The 22,204-nt window shown below is 46.0% G+C and overlaps 1 protein-coding gene across 1 annotated transcript in view; it reads left to right on the top strand.

The window, feature by feature from the left end:
• Positions 1–1,803: 1,803 nt before the first annotated feature.
• Positions 1,804–22,204, top strand: part of TSPAN7 (tetraspanin 7) — an 89,504-nt gene continuing 69,103 nt past the window's right edge. Inside the window, exon 1 of the mRNA XM_030234499.2 lies at positions 1,804–1,922. Coding sequence (XP_030090359.1) covers positions 1,842–1,922 — 81 coding nt within the window. The 5' untranslated portion in view covers positions 1,804–1,841. The remainder of the gene's footprint in view (positions 1,923–22,204) is intronic.

Below are 22,204 nucleotides of genomic sequence, written 5' to 3' on the forward strand. Positions count from 1 at the left end.
GTGTGAGAGGCAGGAAGAGAATTCTCCAGCTTGGAGCTATTTTCTGTCAAAAATCTTGGTGTAATTTTTGTACAGTGAATATTTATAACTGTTGTTAGTGTCAATACAATTTTTTGCAGTTAGTGCACTTATTTACATTTTAATGGCCAAGCCAATAAAGATTTATGCACCTGTCATCTGAATTTTCCACAAAAGTGGTGATTGCTTAAAAAAACACCAGTATCTCCTGCAGAATACTCCCTCTCCAAGGATCTTTTAGATGCCTTCATTGTTTTGGGAAACAGTAGGCTAACAGCTCTAAAAGTCATAAGTTAAACCCAGCAAAATCCTGCATCAGTCTTCATGGCAAAACTTCTGCATATTGCAAAAGCACTTGCTCAGGAACCATTTTTTTCTCACTCTGTTTTTGAAACACTGTCTCATGAATGGCAAGGGCTGTTTCATCACTTTGCTATGTCTCAGCTGCACAAACTACAATACTTTGGTTGCTTGAGGAAATTCGCTGTTTAGTGATGACCTTGTTTTGATTTTAATGCAGTTAAAGGCATGGTCCAGATCCTGATCCATGGATCAGCTTTGTGTGCAGCCACACCACTCAGGAGGGACACGCAGTGCTCCAGCATCAACTCCCCTGCACACATAACCTCCTCCAAATTGTGAACTACAGGAAAAACCCTGAAGGCATCCCCTCTGTGCCTGCCCACGGTCTTGGCACGGCAGCCTGGGCTGCCAAGGCACATGTGTGCCCTCATTCTGGCCGTGCTTCTCCTGGAGGCAGCCAGCCTCAAGCCTTTTTAATACCCACCCAGAGGAGGCTGGTGAGACCCACAGCACTGCTTTGCTGCCAGGGCTCTGCAGGATCAGCTCCTTTTCCAGACTAGCTTGGTTATTTCCCTGCTGTCCACCCCTTGCTGGATTCCCCAGGGGTGGCTGTGGTGACAAGGAGGAGGAGCAGGCTCTCTCCAGAGCTGTGTGCCCTCTCGGGGTGTGCTGTCACTCCAGCTGAGCCAGCTCTGTTCCAGCTGAAGCTGAGGGTCTCAAAGACATAGAAGTGTGAGGATTCTGATCAGTTTAGCTGGGGTTCGATGTCCAGAGCAGTTTTAGCACAGAGTTCAGGTTCGATGCTGACAAAAAAACAAGGCCAGGGGCCAGGGTCTCGTAAGGCACCGTCCATAGGTCACAGCTCTTACATTCTCCACACGGTCACCTGCACTAGAGCTACAAAAGAGGCACGGAACAGGCAGTGAGCTGGAGGAGCCCCGGCCCCTCCAATGGCTTCGGTGCAGAGCTCTTGCTCTTAGGTACAGCCTTGCTCAGCCAGATTACGTGGCTGTGACCAGAGCACCGTCAAACCTGTGCTACTTGCCCTTGCTGCGGTCTCCAAACCTTTGAAGCTTGTGCAGGAGCACACATTTTAATCGTGACACTGAAAGATATTTTCTCCCGTACGGGCAATTCCCTCTGCAGCTCCGACCGTGCAGCGCCTCCATCCCCAAGCCCCTGAGCAGCCCAAGCAACGCCTCCGAGCATCTTCCCCAGAAAACGGGGCGGCCGGGGGTGTCTTTCACCTCATCTTTCAAAACCTCAACTCCACCCCCTCCCCGAGACCTTCCAGTAAATGTCACCCCTGCGGCTGCCCCCCGGCAGACGATGTTCGAGCCCCCCGTGCGCTGCCCGGGGCGGGGGTCCCCGGGCGGCAGCAGGAGGCGCGGTGAGCCCGGCCGCGGCAGCCGGGCGCTGAGCTCACCTCCCTCCGCCCCCCCGCTCCCTTCTCCCTCCCCCTTCCCTCCCTCCTCCTCCGCCTCCTCCCGCGCCCAGCCTGCAGCCGGGATCTCAGTATTATGGCATCGAGGAGAATGGAGACCAAACCCGTGATAACGTGTCTGAAAACCCTCCTCATCATCTACTCCTTCGTGTTCTGGGTGAGTGCGGCTCGGCGCGGCGCGGGCACACGGGCACCGCAGGGCACGGCCCGGCACCCCCCGGCCCCCACCTGCCCGGGGCGGGGGGCACCGGGGGCTCCGCAGCGCGGCTCGGCAGGGCTGGCACCGCCGGGCGAGCGGGGACGGGGCATGTCCGCCGGATACAGATCTGCGCGCACACACACACATATATATATGAGCTTACACACATACACACACATTTCCATGCATGAAAAATGATGGGTTTTGCCTCCTCTCGCGGCGAGCACATCCCCCCGAGCCCCCGCGGGGGAAAGTTGCAGGGGTCTCCCTGAAAGCCTGCATAGCCTGCCCCTTCCCCGCCGCCCGCCTGGCCGGTCGGACAGTGTCCCCTCTGCCGGACCGTGTCCCCGCTGCCGCCGCATCCCCGTCCCTCCGCGGGGCGCGGGGGATGCCGCCCCGAGCCCCCCGGTACCTGCGCGCAGCGGGGGCTGCCCTCGCCCCGGCCGCGGTACCCGCGTTTCGTAACCGGGCTCAGGCTCCCGCAAACCATTTTCCTGACCCAGATGCATTAATTGAGTTGCCGCGATTGCCTGACTGGCGGCCCGGCCGTGTTTTTCAGGCGACCCCGGGGCTGGAGGTTTTCGCAGCTCCCCGGCCTGTTAGTCAGCAGATCCCCGGCAGGAGCCGCGTATCGCGGCGGCGATCGGCAGGTTAAAGACCTTTTAATGGCACACGGTGGCAACACACGATAATGGCCCCGCTGTGTGCAGTTAGAGACCTGCTCCGCACATCATCGGCACAGCGCACTGAGGAGCATTTGTCACTTCCTAGCCGGGGGAGCTGCTTTTGCTCTCTCGGTTTGGTAGCTCTGCGCTGTGGAAAGTGCCTGCGAAACACACTGCCTCAAATCTTCATCTTTCTGCTTAAAAAGGCATTCTAAACAAAGAATTGCTTATTCATGGCAATAACGTTTGACATCCTTACAGCGAACATAGGACTTCAGCTGTTTCAACTTTAGCTTCATAGACTTTCCTTTTTTTTTTTAAAGCATAACCAAAACACATTTTTGTTTATCCATACTTATGGCAGTACCTCGGTATTATTGGCTCCCTGGTGCCCCCCCCCCCCCCAGATATTTAACATATTCCCCCCCCCTTCTTTTTTAATAATCTTGGTGGCAGCAGAGGTGTCTGATGACTGAAATGGATAGGAAGCCAGAATAATCTGTTGGGTTTTTTGTTGACAAGTAGATTCTTCTCATTAGTCTCAAGGAGGTAGGTGGCTAAGTTTATATACTTACCACAGTTTCAAGATTCATCCTTTCCAGTCCTCAGTTCTCAGCAGATCTGTAAGAAGCCCCTTTTCATTCTGTGATGAGTGAGCAACTGCAGGAGCTCAGGCGAATTCATGGCATCTTTTTAAATTGGGTCTTTTTTTTTTCTTTTAAGTGATCATTGTATCTGCTGCAGCCCGAATAAACAGAGGGCTTAGATCAGCATGCCCATTGAGCTAGCACATTTCACCAACGCTAATCTCATTTAAAAAGAGAGAATTGTACCCTGAGCCAAGTAGCTGGCTGAGGGCATTTGTGCTGCAGGCTGTCAGGGTGCCAGGCCAGGTTGACAGCTGGGACCTCGTGGGGTAAATGGCACAGCTGAGCTCGGGTTGGGGCTCCAGCAACACGGCTCTGCTGGTGGGATGCTCTGCTGTGAATTCCCTTCCTCTGAGCTGTGGGTCAGGCTCCTGTCTCCTGATCTTCTCCAAGGGCATGGCCCACTCTTCCAGTTACTGAACATTAGACAGCCTTCAGAGTCTCTGTCCTCTTCCTTGAGCCTGGAAAAGGAGGAGGAAATCAATGGTTGGAGACAGAATCCTGCAGCCATAATCAAAGGAGAATGAAGACTCATGCTTGCTGTTGCATCTGGTTTCTCAAGGCACCAGCCAAGGGACATAGGCAGGTCTCAGTGGGAGAAGACATCAAAGGATTTGGTAAAGACCCAGAGCATTTGACAGCAGATTCTAAGTCTTTATCAGTTCTTCTGTGCTAAAAGGAAGAACAAAAGCTAATTCATATTTTTGTCCTCTTTCTGGGCTCTGAACCCATTTAGAATAAATTGGAGCAGGAAGCCATGAGAAGAGCAAAAACATGGTTTTCTCTGGCTGTATGGTCATTTTCTTTATTTCAGGCAAGTTTGAGAGCTGAAGGATGTATGGACTTCCCTCAACCCCCCTCCATTATTTTCTGGGGTGATTTTTTTACTCTTAGAATCTGCTGGCTCCAGAATCAGTGTAACTCAACTTGAGTCCTTGTGAATTCTCAGGGCTGAAAATATGAGAAGGATTCCATTGGAGGAACTTTTTTTTTTTTTTCTTGGACTGAGCTAAATACCAGAAGGAAACCATGCCAGCACCACAAATGGCTGGTTTGTAAATTTTTATTCTGACGGCTTTCCCACATTTTTTGGAGAGGTTGTAAGCTGATTTCTGAAGGAGAAAGCTCTGTGTTGCTTAGCTGCAGTTTGTATGGGTTTTTTTCTAGCTGTGGCAATGGAGCTGTGATACAACACAGGGCAGAAACTCGTCCTGTGGCAGGGTGGTGTGTGGTGGCAACCCTTTGCTCGGTGGGTCAGGTGGTTACAGATGTGAGGGAGTGGGGAGAAGATGCTTCTTTCTATCCAGTGAGCTGTTCTGAGCCATCATGAAGGACTCCTGTGTGTTTCATGTTGTTTATAAAATAAGAAGGTCTGCGTACACAGCATGTTCCCCCAACAAGTGATTTTTTGTCAGGCTTAAATATGAATTGCATTTGTATTTGTGGGACAGATGTGTATAGGTGAAGGCTTTTAGTAGAAGCATTAAATGAGGCTGCACAGATTTCATGGGAGCTGTAGGACCATAATGGGGAGACACAGTTCATTCAAATTTCATACTGCATGGCTTGTTCCTTCCCAAATAGGTTTTGTTTAATGTAACTTGTTATTTTGATAGCTTCTTCTCCTCCCCCTCACCATACTTCCCAACTTCTTTCTGTAAATGTATCAACATGGTAAAAAAAATCCACAAACAGAGATAACAAGCTTTTTGTGTGCTCATATGTATTGTTATTCATAGAACACATTAAATGCCTAAGGTTACCGCTTTTGGTCCTTAAGGGATGTAGTAATAAAAATTCAACAGCCGTTTTTTTTCCTAATCAGAATTCTGTACTGAATGCATCTGGTTTGGAACTAGCAGATTAAAAAAAGATGATAAAAGCTCTACTTGGCTGTTAGCTATTTTTATTTTTTCCTTTTGGGTATCATAAATTGCTTGCATAGAAATCCAAGTTAGAGCCTGTCTTGTTTTTAAGAGTAAATGAATTTTGGATTTGAATTCTAAGTGAATTTTTTATAGGAGAGAAAAACCTTGAAGCACTCCTCAGTACCTTGTATTTGTCTAGTACTTAAGTAACCTTTGGTCTTAAAACATGTGTATAATTAATATTTCACTGTAGCCTTCTAAATATATTTTGTTACCAAATTGACTGCCAGCCTCAATGAGTTTTGGGAGGGAGCTTTAAGGGGGCATGCACTTGTCCTAAAGTTATATGGCTGAGGAAAATGGGTTTTGTCTTCCATGCAAAGCTTGTTGTTGCCCTGAACAGGCACTGTAGCAAAGTGATTGCTTTCTGATCCCAGACCCTGTGAGACACTTGGCCCCCAAATGAGTGCTCTGTGTGTGCTGTCCTGCTGGAATGGGGTTTCCTTGCTGTCAGGTGGTGTCATAAAAGCATGTAAGTAGAGTGTCCATTTAGAAATGTTCCAAGGTGGGTCACTGATCTGAAGAGCATCTTCCAAAGTCTTTGGGGACTGCAGTAGGTTCTTAGAACTTGGCGTGTCTTTGGCTATGTGACAAAATCAGAGCTAAGGTACCTACTCAGTGGTAGTTTGGTTTTCTGAGTTTTTATTGCCTTGAAAATAGACCTGTGCATCCTGGTGTGACCCCTTGGAAGTTGGCAGGTGGCAGGAGAGAAGTGGGGCAGTGAAGAGTTGCTTGGCTGTGAGGCCACAGCAGGGCTGTGATTTTAAAAAAGGTGGAAATTCTTTGTTTTCATACAGTTCCTCTTCTTTTAGCCAGCTCCTCTGGGAGTGTGGTGCCACTGGTGTGGAGGTCAGGGGGTCTGGAGATGGCCCCAAGAAGGGGGATGGGCTCAGTGCCCCTCTGCCATGGGAGGTGTGGGAAGCCTGGTGAGTGATTTAAAGTGCTCCTCCATTTTCATCTTCTCAGAATTCCCCCAAAAGGGGGGGGGGGGTCACTTGTGGGTGCTGGGAGTGGCTCTGCTGTTGGGACAGCCACCTCCCACTGTGGCAGGAGGGTGGAGGGGGCATTTCCCTGCCATTCCAGGGGCTCACAGAGCTGTTTTCCAGGAAATGACTGAGACAAAGAGTGAGTGTGGCAGCCTGCTTGGGAACACAGATTTATGGCTCAACTCCTGACCCATCCTCAAATGCAGCCATTGAAACTCTGCATTACAATGTGGATTAAATTTGTGTGTCCCTTTGAGTTACTAGTGGCATTAGTCATCTCCCCTATATGTGTCCAGCTGGGCTGCTGAAATAACTGGTTTTCTCCCCAAATCTTCTTTCCAGTGTTTCTGCATTGGTTCCTGCATTTTCCTGGTCTTTTTAATACCTCTTGCCATGCCTGTATTTCTATTCTTTTAATTCTTTTAAATATATGTTAGCAGATGGTTTTAGAGGAAATATTTTGGGAAATTTTTAGCTTTCCCATGTGGCTTAGATTGCTCAATCTCTTGGTGGTTCCATTTGATTGCAAAGTCAACATTGCTATACTTTTAGAAAGAAGTGTTATTACTCATATGTAGTTACCTGAAATCCCAAAAAAAGCCAAGCTCTCAAAAATGCACAGTACCCTCCCATCATGCCAGATTTGAAGTGTTCCATTGCTCAGGCACAAACCTCATGCAGTTGCCTCCTTATCCTTGAGTCAATTGTTCCCTGTTCTGTTCTCCTAATGATATACATGCAAGATTAAAGATAATGGTGTTTTCTAGTAAGCACAGCCCAAGGTGAATTCTGTTGGCTAAATAAATAGCTGGATTTTTAAAAACAACAACAAAAAAGGCTAGATGGTGTTTGAAACCATAACTCCAGAGTCAGCTTTGTAAATTCCTTCTTGGGATGTGTACACAGCTTGGCTTTGTTTAGTGGGGTTTTGATTGGGATTTTTCACATTCTGAAAATGGTGTGGTTTTGGTACAAATTAGCATTTTTCACCTCATTTAATGGAATAATTGACTTTGCTGTTGGCTAGATGCTCCTTTTCTGTTTGTGGAGCTGTGCTTGCATCTCAGCAAGTGCGACCCCTTGACCTCGGAGTTTGCATCAGGACAGTTCTGTAGTTTGAGGATGGTGACATTTTCACATTAATGGGTCAGTTTGGACTGGTGAAGGGGGATAATGGGTGACTTGGAAGTTGTTTCCGTTCTGTTTGGGAGGGCACAGGATGCATTCATAACCAAGCAGTGGCAGGAGCCCTTGTTTTTCACAGGGAAGGAAGGGCATGAGGCTATGGGGGAGTGCCACTGTTTGTGTAGTAAACATTTGGCTGTTTAGTGTTCCCCCTGCTCTGAGCAACCTGTTGTGTGCTAAACAGGGTAAATATAAATTCTAGGGAAAGGTGCTGGGGAGGCCTCTTTAGCACTTTTCCATGAGAACAGCAGTAGAGTCCTTGGATGCTGCTTCATTCCAGCCTTGCTTGTCAAGGAAACAGAGGCAATTATCGTAGGTAAACCAAGGGAATTTAAAATGGATCCAATAATCTGATTTTATCTCTGATTCTGTGACTATTTATCAATTCCCCGTGCTGTCAGGGAGGGAAATTAGGTTACCTGGTACTGTTAGTTGTCTCCATCTCTGGATTTTTATCATCATTTCTTCTGTTGTTGCAACTGTCCTACAAATTTACGTGCCAGTGAGTTAATAGATGAATATCTAGAAAGGCTCTTTGTGCATGTGAGCTTGCAGAAACATCTCCTTCAATCTTTCACATGCTGTTTAAACCCAGTGATGCTTGTTACAGAGATGCTGGCTTTGCTCTAGTGCTGAGTCCCTTCTGCAGCCACCAAATTTGCAATTTTCAGCCCTGTTGATCTCAGTATCTTGCAAACCTCAGGATTGAATCTTTAGAATAAAATTCAGGACTCCAGAAGTGACTGTGGGGATCAGATGACAGATATTGTACAGCCATTTTTATACTCATAATGTTGCTTCTTTAGGCTCATTTCTATTAATTAGCATTTAATCATCTCTCAGAGATGAGAGATGGGCAGAGCAGGCTTCTTTCCTTCTTAGCTCTCTCATGGTGGTGGGCAGATGGTTGAAATGTTCTGTCTCTATCACAGTTCTGGGGTAGCAGAGGGAAGCATTTGAATTTCCCTTGCACTAAAGGGACTCTGAAGCATGGCACACTTGTGTCTTACTGGATTATCATTACTTCATAGCTGAGCTGGCTCTTTGAGCTCTGGGAGGAGGACACAGGACTTTTAGGAGCTACTGTAATGAAAGAGTGGAAGTTAATGTTGTTAATACTGATTTTGCTGTAATTTCCACACAGTGTTTTGCAAGATGTTTTCCAGATGTGCTTTTTCTTCTCTATGTTTCTGGGGACAATACTAAAATCTTTACAAGAAGCAAGCAGCCTCCCTTGCCTCTCTGTTTCTTGCTTTTCCCATCTCCCTGAACTGCTGGGCTGAGTTCAGCTGGTGGCTGCCACTGTGTGATGCTGGCAGTGACCCTCTCCCAAAAGTCAGGCAGGATTCACCACAGTCACCAACAGCTGAGCAGAAGGCTGAAATTTTGCCATCATTTATTGTTGGGAGATATTTGCTGAGAGCTTTGAGGAAAGGTTGGATTTGGTTTGGACTGAATGTGGATTTGCATGGATCAAACTGAAATGTTAATTTTTTAGTTATTATAGTCAAAAAAGGATATTTTTCAAGAGTTTAATTGCTAGGAGAATGTGATGGGGTGAATAATGACGTGATGGACTTAATCTGCAGAAGTCTCTGGATCTTGGGAGGAGAGCTAAGGAAAAGGCTGGCATGCTTGTAAGGTTCTGCAGAGAAGTCAGAGAGGAGAAAAGAGTGGAACCCTGTAAATATCATAGGAAGAGGAGGACTTACATTACCCTTAAACTGGGAAGAGAAGGAAGCCCCTGCTGTCTGACCCACAGAACCACTCAGTGCCCTAATGCCTCTGAACAGAAATGATAGCTCAGACCTGCTGCTGCCACGGGATGGGAGCTGCCAGGGAAGCTGACAAGTTCCTCAGGCTCTTGTTCCTGACTGGGTTATGGGCACTGCTTCAGAGAATGCAGGAACAGGAACGGCAAATTGCACTGAGTGCCACCAGCAAAGCTCATCTGCAACTCAGCACACAGGAAACTCTGCCTGTGAGGACCTGAGTACCTCTCCTGCAACTGAGGATTCAGCTAGGCCATGCTGATTTAGTCATTTGATAAGTTTTTAAAACATTTGTCGTTTGGATGGAGTTTCTCATGGGTTGGCCTCCATCTGGAATCAACTTTGAAGTGAAGGAGAATTCCTTTTAGCATTTTTTGGCAAAGGAATATGAAAAATTGCTCATTTTGTATGTTTCTGAAAGTAAATGGGAGCCATATCAAAACCTGACATTTTTGATGGAGGTAGTCTTCTCGATGATATAAACTTAGTGATTTGGGAAATTCTAAAAAAATGAATTTTTCAAATAAATGAGAATTTCCTGAATATGTCAGGTAGCACTGAAATTCTTTTTTATTTTTGTACTGGACTTGAAACTGGAGCCAGTTTATGGCATCACAGGCTGTGTCATGGCATGTGTTACACCCATCCAGTTGGGCAGCACTGAGGCTTCAAAGTTGTGTCTGGGGCTTGGAGCTCAGCCACAGGTGAAAGTCTGGCAGAGTTGGGAACCTGAGGTCTGCAGGCCCCTGTAGCCTGCAAGGATTTACACCTGGATACCCACCTGGACTGGGATGTTTGTCCATCTTGAAGACAATACAGAGGTGCATGGCAGTGTGCAGATTGCTTGGACTGTAGAGGTACAGGTCCATGCTGTGACCTCAACCAAAGAAAAGGTGAAGGACATTGTAAACAGATTATGGAAACACATCCAAGTCAATTCCAAAAGCTATTTGAGATGGAGGATTGCTGCAGATTTCCAGCAATGGAAAAGGATTTTTGTTGTCTTCCCTAATAGTCTCCTGGCCAAGGCATTTTTATTACAACTTGCTGTGGCCTCCCCTGCATCAAAAGACAGTCAACACACCAGAAATGTGCCACACAAGTTGTGCCTTTCATTCTTGGGAGAATAGGTTAAGATAGGAGGCACTTTCCAGGTATGCATTAACAGAAGAGATAGAAACTCAATCCTCCTGTTTCACTTCAATAGTACTTAACATCTAACTGGCTCTAATTAGGCTTGGAATGGGGACATAATTAAGTGCATGTCTGTTTCCCTTTGAAAACAAAGAAAGGAAACAAATGCAGATAGGTTACCCTCAGTACCTGATGGCTGCATCTTGTGGCTGGGTTCATTTTCACTGGTGCAGCTGCCTTGTGCTGGATGTAGCATTTATTGCTCTGTGCTGTGCACTGATTGCAGACAGAGCATGATTCAATTTACCTGCAAAATAATGTCTTAGAGGAAATCAGCAGCTGATATTATTGCATGTTTTTGAGATTTTTTTTCGAATTTCCTTTGTTTTCAGGTCTGTGATGCTATGCCAGAGCTCCTTTTTTTTGTATAGCTGAATCTTTGAGTCAGTTAAAGCTGATCTAGTGTGCAGTTGCTTGTAAATGTTGAGGTCAACTGAATTCCTCTTTCCAGTATACTTCAGGAAAACTGCTGAGTTAAATTCTGTGGGTTCAAATAATCTAGAGGCTTAAATTGATCTCTCTTGTCCCTGAATAACCTATAGGACATCTGTGCATCAGCTGTAGTCTTCAGGGTTTTGTTTTTTCTCTGTGCAAGTGTGATCTAAAACCTCCTGAAGAAAGAACCAGGACCTCAAGATGCTGGAGAGCTGACTTTCAGGAATGTTTCCCTGTTATTTCCTGGAACATACAAGCCAGCCCTTGGTATATTCCTTGCTTCCTGTTCTCACAAAACAGGAGCTGATTCAAAGGGATTGAATCAGGATTTTCCAACAGAAGGTCACACCATTTAAAAAGAAAAAAAAATGTAGTGCACAGAGACAACCTTACAGGTTTATTTCTGTCATGGCAGGTAGGACTGGGGACACATAAGAGCCTTCCTAGGAGGCAGTGTGACCTTGCTGCAGTTACTGAATATGTGCAGCATGTCTGTGCAGCTTTCAGAGCACTTGTGCAAAGCTCTCACTGGCAGGATGGGGCAACTGCTGGTTTTGCCCATGGCCTTGTAGATAAATAATTCCTTATGGAAAAAAAACCCACTCCTTTCTAATCCTTTCCCTATTGGTCTCCAAATTCAAAGTGATGCTTTCACTGGGCATCCTCCCAGCATGGAAAGGGCAGCTCAGTGCCCTCTGTCCGGCTCAACACTGACTTCACCCCCCCTCAGCTGTGTTTTCTGGCATTGTCACCAGAGAGGTGTGCAAGAATGGGCCACTAGTCCTTGTCCCATCCAAGGTGGTCCCTGCCACAGCCAGGGGACAGCCAGCAGCCTCCTGGCCAGCACAAGAGTCCTGCCAGGCACGTGTTGGGTGGGCTCTCCCTCTGTACTCACCACTGAAGTTACAAACTGCAGGAGATGTGCTGGACCAGCCAGTGTGGTCATAAACAGTATTTCATCCAGCACTTGTGTAATTTTCAACAGAAACCAACAACAAAAATAAAACCTCCCACTCCCAAGACTTTTGTGTTTTGTAAGCAACAGCTGGTGGCTTTGTGACAAGATGGTTGTACTCAAAATAGGTTTGTCTGTGCTAGAGAGCATTTTCAGCACATGGAATTATCAGAATGATATGGAAAAATGTCCTCAGTTTCTGTGAGCTGGCATGATATGCATGTAACACTCTTTAACACAAAACAAACTTGGTCCCTGTTGTACAGAAACCTGAGCATGCTGCACCATAGCTATTTTTTAACAGAAGTATCAGATTGAATGTGTTCCCTTCCCTCATGCTCACTGACCTCAAATTGCTGGGGGACCAGACAGGATTAATCCCTCTGCCATGAAGAATATCCAGTATTAAAGCAAGGAGCTTGGTTGTTTCCTAGAGCAATGCAATCCCCAAATGATAAAGAATATAACTGAACCACAACCACTTAGTTGATTTCTTCCCTTAATTTCACTTAATTTCCAGTGTCATAACAGGTTTTAGACCAAAATTAATTCCTATTTTTTTCCACTATTGAATATGAAAAATATTTAAGATTGAAGACCTCTAAATCTGAAGGATATAGAGAAGAATTTCATGCTAAGTCTTAGCTCTTAGGCAATCAGTCAAGTTATTAATGATATAAGAGTAAGAGCCACCTCATCAGTGAGGAGCAGACAATTACCCAGATTTTATTCTAGTACCATTAACCAGCTTGTCAGTTGTTAACCAAGCCCAAGTCTTTGTGGCACTACAATTTCCCTTTTAGAAACATATTTGCTCTACATCATATGTTAGTGCAATACTGGTAAGCAAAAGAATATGGAATAAAAATACATTTCAAGAAGAATTACATCAGCTCTGGTTGATGGGCATGTGTGGGTGGACCCAGCTTGGTCCATATGAAAGGTGTAAAATCTTACAGCATCATCTTACTCTGCTTAAATTCAGTGGGAAACAAACATGACCAAACTTTCTTATGCAGCCAGGCAATGTTTTTTGAAATTCACCTGTGCTTAATATTCATGTTCAGTGAAACAGACAGTTACTCTGGCTTGGATTCCTCAGAATTCCCACAGACATGTGGTTGGGAGAGTTTATCATCCATTTGTGTGCTGGATATCTCAACAGATAAACTTTCTTCCCTTTCCTCTTTCAAATAAAATCCTGCCTCTGGTCTCTAGACTTGTTTTGGGTACCCTGTGATTTTGCAGCACAGCATCATTTTACAAGAAGATATGTGACCCTCTGGTGTGGCGGTGCCACTGAAGTTTAGATGGACTCTAAAAGAGATAAAATTGTGTTTAAAATTTCGCAGCTTCTATGAAAACAAAGCCTCTTAACTAAAAGAATACAAGAGCAAAAGACTTCTCTCTGTGTTGATGAGATGGAGTAGTGTGTGACCACCTGAGTCAGCTGGTGGGTGAATAATTTCTGAGTATTGTGGCTGGCATCAGAGGGCATGGCAGAGTCATGCTATTTGGATTAAATTCAGAAAAAAACTGGACCCTGGCTGTACCCTGTATGTTGATAAGATGGGATTTTTTACAACATTGACAACTGTATGTTGTATTTTCTCTATTCTTAACAAGCATTGTGCAATTACTTATAGTAAAACTAAACCTTTGGATTTATTTACCAGTGGTAATACTTAAAAAATAGTAGTTGGTGTGTTCAATTGATAAGACAGAGACACTGATGCAAGTCTAGGATGTGGCACAGCTGTGAATTAGTTATTTTAAGTCCCTAACTAGAACAATTATTATGTTGTAGCATTCAGTTTGACATCTTACTTCAACTGCAGGAGTAGAAAGCTGAAATAATAGCTGAAATAATAATTAGGGTTACCTGATGTTGCTTGTAGAGTATGGGAATGCTTCTGAGAAGTTTAATGAATATTGCTTGTGAAGGCAGATTATGATGGAGCAGCTGGTTGTATCTGAGCTATGAGATTCATACCCCATGATGCTTCTTTATTCTGAAGCTACATAAACAATGTTCTAAAAAAAGCTTTCAGGCTGCCCAGCATCTTGGGAGAGGGAGTGGAGCTGCTGCTGCATGAGAGCAAACCCCAAGGTGAGCTGTGGGCTTCCATGGCTGGGAATGATCCACACAACTCTCCTGATTTCACAGATCAGGCAAGCCCTTTTGTGGGAGAAAAAAATATTCCTGTCATGCAGGGCATGGGGGGGGGGGGGGGGATAGTTTTTCTTCAGGGAAAGAGCTGCACATTTCTGTAGATGGATATCCACCTTTATTTCGGGAGATCATTGGTCTGGGGCACAAGCATGTTGACACAGCTCCCCGTGGAGAGGAGACTTGGTGTACCTGCTTAAGAATGTTCTCCTCCTCTTTGTGCTCAGTGCCAGTGATCTGTTATCTCCATGGTGTGTTCCAAGTGTGGCAGGCAGGATCAGGTTTAAGTGGTGACCTCCAGAACAAGGAGGTTTGTTTGCTCTTACCCTGCTGTGGACACAAAGACACAGAGGAAGATTTTGCTCATGTGGAGTTCTGGTTCAAGACCAGGATGCAGAATTTTGTCCTTTGTGGATTCTGCCAAGTCTTGTGAGTGGGATTGTCAAGTGCTTCTAGGAGCTGGACTGACTTACTGGCTCAAAGAAGGGTTTCTCTCTGGTTTACTCATGCAGTGGATACTATGACAGCCACAAATAATTATTAGCAGTTTTGTTTGATAAATTGTAATCAGGCAGCTAAAAAGAACACTCTGTGTGGGGATGCAGCTCTCAGGACTCCTCTTTAGCCCATGGAGAGAGCACTAGCACCTACAGGGGCAGAGGCTGTGCTGGGAAGGACAGTGGGAGCTTCCCAAGCTGTCATTTAAGGCTAGAACATGTTATAAGGAAAAGGTATCAGGTAACTTAATGCTAGGAGGAAACTTTTAATTTGGGGATTTCTTCAAGTAGAAGGGAGGTTGTTCATGCTGAGAGCCTATTCTGTAGCTTGTGCTTTCTCCCACACCTCATTGAGACCTTTCTGGAAGAAATTAATGCTGGCTGCTCTTGGTTTTGTGTCAGAGTTAAATTAAGGCTTTTCACTAGCCTGGATTAAGGTGTATTTTGGTGTTTGGTGGGTGTAGGCGGTGACAGCTCATGGAAAGATGTGATCATTCATCCTAGTGTGCATCTTGAATGTGAGTGGGTGAATGACAGGCTGGTTTTCTTCTGATGGCCCTGTGCAGCTCTATCTAAAATCCCTTGTAATGCCCAGCTGGCCAGGCTGGGAGCAGAGCAGAATGCCCTAAAGCAGTCTCTGTTTTGTTCTTACCCTCTCCTATGGCTTGGTGAACAAGAGGGCAAAGGGCTCAGCAGGGACTCAGCAGAAGGTAATTAATTTCTCTGGCATTCCTGGACCATGCTGCTTTCAGGCAGAGAGAATTTTCAGGTTAGCCACAGCATGATTTCTGTTTCCCACTTCTCCTTCCCCCTGAGTGGGTATCATGTAGGGACAGAGATTGCTCTGTGGCTTAGTTCATGCTTTGTTTTCTTTTATCACCTTATGTGGTGCAGTTTAAATTACACTTTTCAAATGGTAAATTGCTTGGGAAAGACTTCTTAATGCCATTTCCCCTGGCAGTTTATTTCATACTTTTCATGCAAGTTGTACCAATCAGTGTCTGGTGGGGCTGCCTGCTAAGCAGTAACAGATGGCCCATGCTAGTGAGGACAGGAAGGATCACAGGGGTAGGAGCCAGTGTTATCTACATATGTGTTTTGGATTGCATCATGAATGCTTCCCAGGAGGAAGCACAGCTGGCACTGGAATTGCAGGGATCTGATTTTTGGCACTCTCTATTTGAAGTCTTGGCATATGTGAAAATCAAGGTCATGTTGGGCTAGATCAATAATATTGAAACTTTTCTTGGATAAAATCACTTTGCTTGCTAGTTTTTTTGGTTTTTTTTTTTCCTTTGTGCTTATTCTGTAATCAAATGTACTATGTGAGAGAAAATACCCAGAAGAGAGCAGCCAGGTCCATGATGTAATCTTGCTTCCATGTGTGCTCTACCACAGGATGGCCTGAAAATGGAGTAACCAGTGCAAAACTGCAGGAAGAAAACCAGAATTAATCATTGGTGGTTTGACCACTATTTCCCCCTCTAGCTTGCTCTGGCACTAAAATACTTGAGTGCCATGCTAGGCAAAGGGCCAAAGAGGAGAGGGGGATGTGTCAGAAAGTGGCTGCCTTGAAGAGCTCATGTTCTGGGCAAGTTTCTTCCTAATGCTGGGCTGGCAGCATCCCCTATGCTTCAACCTGGTTTTCATCTGTAGCAGTGGGCACATCCCCAAGGGGGCAGGGAAAAAGCATGAATGAAGAAAGCTGTGATGTTAAACACAGTCTGTGGAGGCCAAACTTTGGTTCTGCCAAGGCTTAGCCACAGCCACCTTTGCTTTGTGTGCTATATTATATTGGATGATTGTCCAGGTGCCAGCAGGAAAAGGCCAAGACATCCCAGACATGTCCACGTGATTGAGATATGGCACACCAGGCATTTCAGAGGGCTCTTAGAGTATGTATTGGTACCTGTCTTCCCTTCAGCTAAGAGACAACATGAATAAAAACGTGAGAAACTTCTTACTGAAAAATTCACTATCAGAAAGTCATTGGCAATTCATTACCTTGTGGTTTTGGGGTTTGTTTTTTTTTTTTTTTTGGGGGGGGAGGGGTTGGTGGTTTATTTTGGTGGGTTTTTTTTTTCTTTTTGTTGTTGTTGCTGTCCTGTAAGCTTTCAGTTTAGAAAATAACATTTCATTTGGTTTTGACATTTAAATCCTTTCCCTTCCCCTGCATGGACAGAGGCTGAGCAGTCCTTGCTTTGTGTAAGGCAACTAGAGCTTGTGTCAGTCCTGGGATGGTGCAATTACAGAACCACTGAATGGTTTGGGTTGGATGGAACCTGAAATATCCTCTGCTTCCAATTCCCTGCTGAGGGCAGGGATGCCACCTGCTAGACCAGGTTGCTCAAAACTCCACCCAGCCTGGCCTTGAACTCTTCCAGGACTGGGGCAGCCACAGTTTCTCAGGGGAAACTTGCAGTGCCTCACCACCCTCTGCCTTCTATTCTCACCAGCAGAATAATAACCTGTAGTAGATAAAACACATTACAAGTGCCCAGAGAATGATGTGGAAGATAACCTAAGGCAGTCCTGTCAGGATATGCCCTTATCCTTGGGCAGCTGAACAAGGGGAAGACTCTTCTTGTCAGCCTGGCCTGGAAGGATTTGTCTCACAACTTGCTTTATGAACTTTGCACTTTCCTAGTGTTACATCACTGTGTTGACTGTGGTTCCTGCTGCCTTGATGTGTGTCTTTTGAGCATAAGCAGAAAATGTTGGCAATGTGTCAGGGAAGAATCCATGAGGAATGCCTCTAAAATGTCCTGGGAGAGAAGAGGAAACCAAGGAAGGTGGTGACAATTCCTCCTTTCCCCCTGGCCCATGTACAGAAACTTTCTTGGGTTTAGGGGAAGGGCAGGTTCTGCATTCACTTAAAAGCTTTTTTACCAACAACTTTGTGTGTGGAGGCAGGACTAGAAACACATGGCTGGTCACTCAAGGGAAGGAAAGGTAAGTTTATCCCCACTTTCTCTGGGGGACATGGAATATATGGCCATGCAGAATGGTCAAATGCATTTACCCTTGATGCAGGTGGCAGCTGGGTATTCCCTGGTTCTCCTGTTAGCTGTGGAGTGGAGTCCCATGGCATTCCTTCTGGAGAACAGCAAAGGAGGGAGCACCTGGTTTTGGATACAAGCAGCTGAAGGGATCAAAATATTTAATGATAACACTCCCTTGCACTTCCCTCCCTTAAGCTCTGCTCTTGAGAAATAGCTCATTAATTTGTTAGTGGCTTGATGAGAAAGGAGGGGGTGGAAAGCCACTAACAAATGGCTTTGGTCCAGCTCAGGTCTCTCTGTAGCAGGAGGAACTTGCTCTTTCCTCCCTTGCTGCAGTGGGGAGATCAGGAGCTGGATGTTGCTTCCCCTGTTATTCCATAGATTAGTTTGGCTGCTGCTCATGCACAGGCTGCTATATACAACATTTCTTCTTGATGGACATGACAAGTTACCAAAGAAAGGATGTAAGGGCTGTAGGACTTACACATATTCCAAAGTTAACTGCCACATTTCTCCCAAAACTTCACACCAGAGTTTAAATGTGAAAACCTCCTCTCCCTTTCAAAGATCTGTGTGTATATCACAAGTAACAGGCAAAAAGATCTTTACCATAATACTTTGACCTGATAAATCAGTCTTGCAGACAGATGGAAATTGGCAGGTTCCTTTTGTATGGGTTTGCAGGCAGTGCTAGAGGAAAAGGCAGTTCATCACTTCCTTAGGAAGGAGAATATCCTTGCCATAACACTGTCCATTGCTGGCCTTGTCTCTGACTCACTGTAACAATGAAACATCAGTTTTTTACCTGACTTTGAAACAGGAGGACTGTAAAATGTAAGTGCTTGTACTTGGTTCCTGTTGTAGGAAGATGTGGATTTTCACATTACATATTTCAAATTGGTCAGAGGAGGTGAGGAGGCCTGTAGAGACAGGAGATTTTATTATGCTTTTTGTTTCATCAAACAATATGTGAAAGATGATTCATACAGAAAAGTTGGAAGAATTTAGGTAATTTAATCTGATGATGTAGGTATTTGAACAAAGAAAAACTCGAGCACTGTTTGTTTTGAAACTCTCTTTATGAAGGGACATGGTTGCTCACAAATATCCCAGTACTGAAGTTTTAGATGTCTTTGCTCCTGACATAGCTGCCAGTGTTTCTACAGCACACCTGGGTTGCACTTTTGAGGCTCCCAGCTTTAGGAGTAGAAGACCAATGGTGAACAGTTTGTCTTGAAAGACTCAATCATAAAATGGTATTTGTGTATATAAATACTAACATCAGGAATAATGTTGAACATCCTGGATGTAATCCCAAAGTTCAGAGCTCACTCTGCTTCTGATGCTTCCAGCAGAAGCAGTTATCCCATTTTCAATACTTCTCTCTGGCTAACCAGCAGGTTCCCTCTGATTTTATGACCTGCTCCACAGGGAATGCCTCATCCAAAACACTGTGTGCTCTTGCACTTCCCCTTTTCCTTTTTTTTAAAAAAACTGATGAAATCATCTCTCTCTCTTTTTGTTATTCCCTCCCTCCTCCCCCCAGTTTAAAGGTTTGCCACATGGTTTTGGGTTGGTTCAGAAAAACTTGCCTCCCCCTTTGAGGGCTCCCTCTGTTTGAAGCTCTTCTCTCTGTCAGAAATCTAGATGCTGGGACTTTTGGGCTGTGATACAGTCTGGGGATCCAAGCCCTCACTTGCAGGCTGTTTTCCCTGTGCTTTTGTCCTTGTTCAGTGTTTTGGGAGGGATCTGCCTCTTGGGAGCTGCTAAAACAAGGGAGGGGGCAGCTGCACTGCAGTGGCAGGGGATCTGGCTGCAGGGCATGGAGGGTTTATACCAGTGCTGAGTGGCACAACCACACTCAATCCATCCTGTGCCAGCTGTATCTGGGATTTTATTTCTCTCCCAGTGAGGCTGCAGTTATTTGCTGTGAGTGCTCAGTGTGGCAGACTGCCCTGCCCTCACCAGCACCTGTGCCCTGGGCAGCATTGCACACCCTGCACACCTTCCTGCTGTGCCCTTCAGCTGTGCTGGTTTGGTTTTTTCCTGCATTCAGCAGTGTGCAGGGGAAAAAAAGGAGGGAAAAAGGGGAAAAACAAAGGGAAAAAAGACTGCATTGCATTTTTAAAAAGGAAGGGGAAGGAGTGAGGAGAGGTGGAGAAATAGAAAATAAAAGTGTGAAGGGAAGCACCTTGGTGCACTGCATGGTGGCACAGGGGGCAATGGCATCAGCTGAGGCACCAGCACACCCAGAGATGTCAGGAGTGCAAACTGGGCTGCACCCCTGACCTGTCTGTGCATGCTGGTGCCTCTCCTGTCATGTCCTTCACAACTAACCCCCCTGGACAGCACAGTCTCCTGTGCAGAGATGAGCTCTCACTCGCTGTGGGATTATTGGCAGCAGCACCCAGGAATTCCCCAGGGGTGCTGCTGTGGGCAGGCTGCCTGTGGCGTGGCTCACACTGGGCTTAGTGGTGTCCAAGTGCCTCCCCCTGTGCCCAGGCAAGGCAAGGCTCATTTTGAAAACAAGCAGAGCCCAGGGCTGCCTCCTGTGCTCCTGTGTTGTCCTCCAGCAGCAGGCAGTGAATGCTGCTGGCCTGGGGTACCAGGGGGCTCTGGTGGGGCAGCAGCCCCTTGCTTACCCCCAGAGCAAGGCTGCATCAGCCCCTGCCCCTCAACCCCTGATGCCATTGTCAGAGTTTCTCTTAAGTCCATAATAGCATGGAATGCCTTTGGGGTAGGAATTCCTCCTGTCTTGCCTTTGGGCTTTTCTTCCTTCAGGCAGCTTCACCTGCCAGGAGTGAGGGTGGGTGCTGCTGCTTGTTTCTAGCTGTGTGAAATGTGGCTGTGCAAAGATGCCAAAGCAGAAAGGGTGGGCTAACAGAAAGAGAGAGAAGGAAGTGTGGAGAAGCATGGAGAAGGAAGGCAGAAGTTAATGTAGAAGGGCAAAGGGAAACAGGTAATTGAGGCAACCAGACAGTCAGTTGTTGGCCAGTACAATAAGTGGTTTGGCAGAATAAATCAGGGAGGTGAAAGAGGAGATAAGGCTGGCAGGGCATTCTGTTTTATGGCTCTGATCATTGCTTTCTGGGACATTTCACTTCTGTGTCACTGGGTTTGGTGCTTCTCTGTGGGGCCTGTTCATGCCCCTCTCTGCTCCTCTGTGCCTCAGGGTGAGGAGCTGCCGCCCCACTGACCCCCTCTTTGGTGGGGGGAGGCAAAGGGGAAATGGTGTGGGAGCAGGATGGTTTGGGAGATCTGTGCATCTCAGGGGTTGTGCTGGGATGGAAGAACCCTGGGAAATGGGTAGGGAAGGACGTCCCTGTGCTTCTATTCAACTTGCCATCATGGCATAAAACCCCTTTATCTGCAGGTTAGTCTCTGCAGCAGAGCCAGAGGGGCTGGTGGGAGGGGAGGCAGCATGACTCTGAGGGCAGGGAGGAAAATTTCCAGTTGTGTGGGTGCAAAACTCCCATCAGTCCCTTTCCCAAACAGCTTTGTCATGTTGTTCCTCTTGGTGGCATCAAGATTCACAGAGTTTTCACCAACAAATCAACAATGCCAATGTCATTGGCCATGAACATTGCCACTACAAAGACATCTGTGCCTTGAATCCAGCCCCACACCTTTGGATATGCCTGTGAGACTGTATTTTAAAGCTTTTTGTGCTGGAAAAAGGAGTGCCTATCAAGGGTACTTAGGGAACATCTCTGGCTGGAAGAACTTCTGTCACCTCTGGGGGACTTGTCACAAAGCCAGCTACAGCAGCATCTTTGTCATCAGTTACCCTGCTGTTCATGAGTGTGAACACTGAACCCCCCAACGAGCCAAGCACTTCACTGGCTGCACCCCATGTGTCTGTTCCATGTGCTGGAGGTGTTTGTGCAGTGGGGCTGGGGCCTTCAGTGCAATCCTAAAGCCAAGGGGTTCCACATGCCCAGTCAGCTGTGCAGGACAGCAAGCTTCAAGGGTCTTACTTTCTGTTCCTATTTTCTCCCACTTCTTTCTTTTCTACTGAATGAAAAAGCCAGTATCACTAATGATCCTATTTTTAAATGTAAGTTTCAGAAATTCATGAGCTGCCTGGGTGGGACAGAGCATCTCTTTTGTTTAAGTGCAAATCATTAGATCTTTGCCTGAACATGGATGTTATGGAGAACCTTAAAGAGATTTTTCTGGTGACATTAAGGGACAGAATATGTTGAGACACCCAACAATAGTGAAGTTGAGCTGATGGTGGGCAAGTCTGTTCTGAGAAAAGAGGACTGCTTCAGAGCATTTGTAGTAATGAACTTTCTTTGTGCTCCGCTTGTTTGTCTCCTTTGTTCTCCTAAACGATGGTGCATTTCTGGATAATTTCCTCTGCTGGTGAGCTACCCCCATCAAGTTGAAAGTTGTCTATTTTTAAAATGCCAGCTGCCTCTTGGATAAAAAAGCCAGTGCTGATGTACCGTTGCTTGCAATGCATTATTCAAAGTCCTTTTTAGACTCTCTCAAATAAAGAGCTTCATTAATATTTCAGCGGTCGCTGTGATTCTCTCCAAGGGGGCTCCATTCCTTTTTCTCACTTGACACCCCTGTCTTTCTCTGTGTGGTGAAGATGATTGGATTTCCAGTTACCTTTGGTAGAGTGAACTCATCGTTTTCTGCAGGAAGTGGATCTTAAAAGAAATCTGACCTTGAGATTGGTGCTAAGCAGATCCCTGGCACGCCCAGGATCTTATCACAGCCCTCAGTGATGGAAGAGGTTTGGGAGTGGAGGGGCTCTTCTGTGCACCAAACACCAACTGTTGGGCACCACCAT

Source organism: Serinus canaria, chromosome 1, assembly GCF_022539315.1.
Source record: "Serinus canaria isolate serCan28SL12 chromosome 1, serCan2020, whole genome shotgun sequence".
NCBI classification, from domain to species: domain Eukaryota; kingdom Metazoa; phylum Chordata; class Aves; order Passeriformes; family Fringillidae; genus Serinus; species Serinus canaria.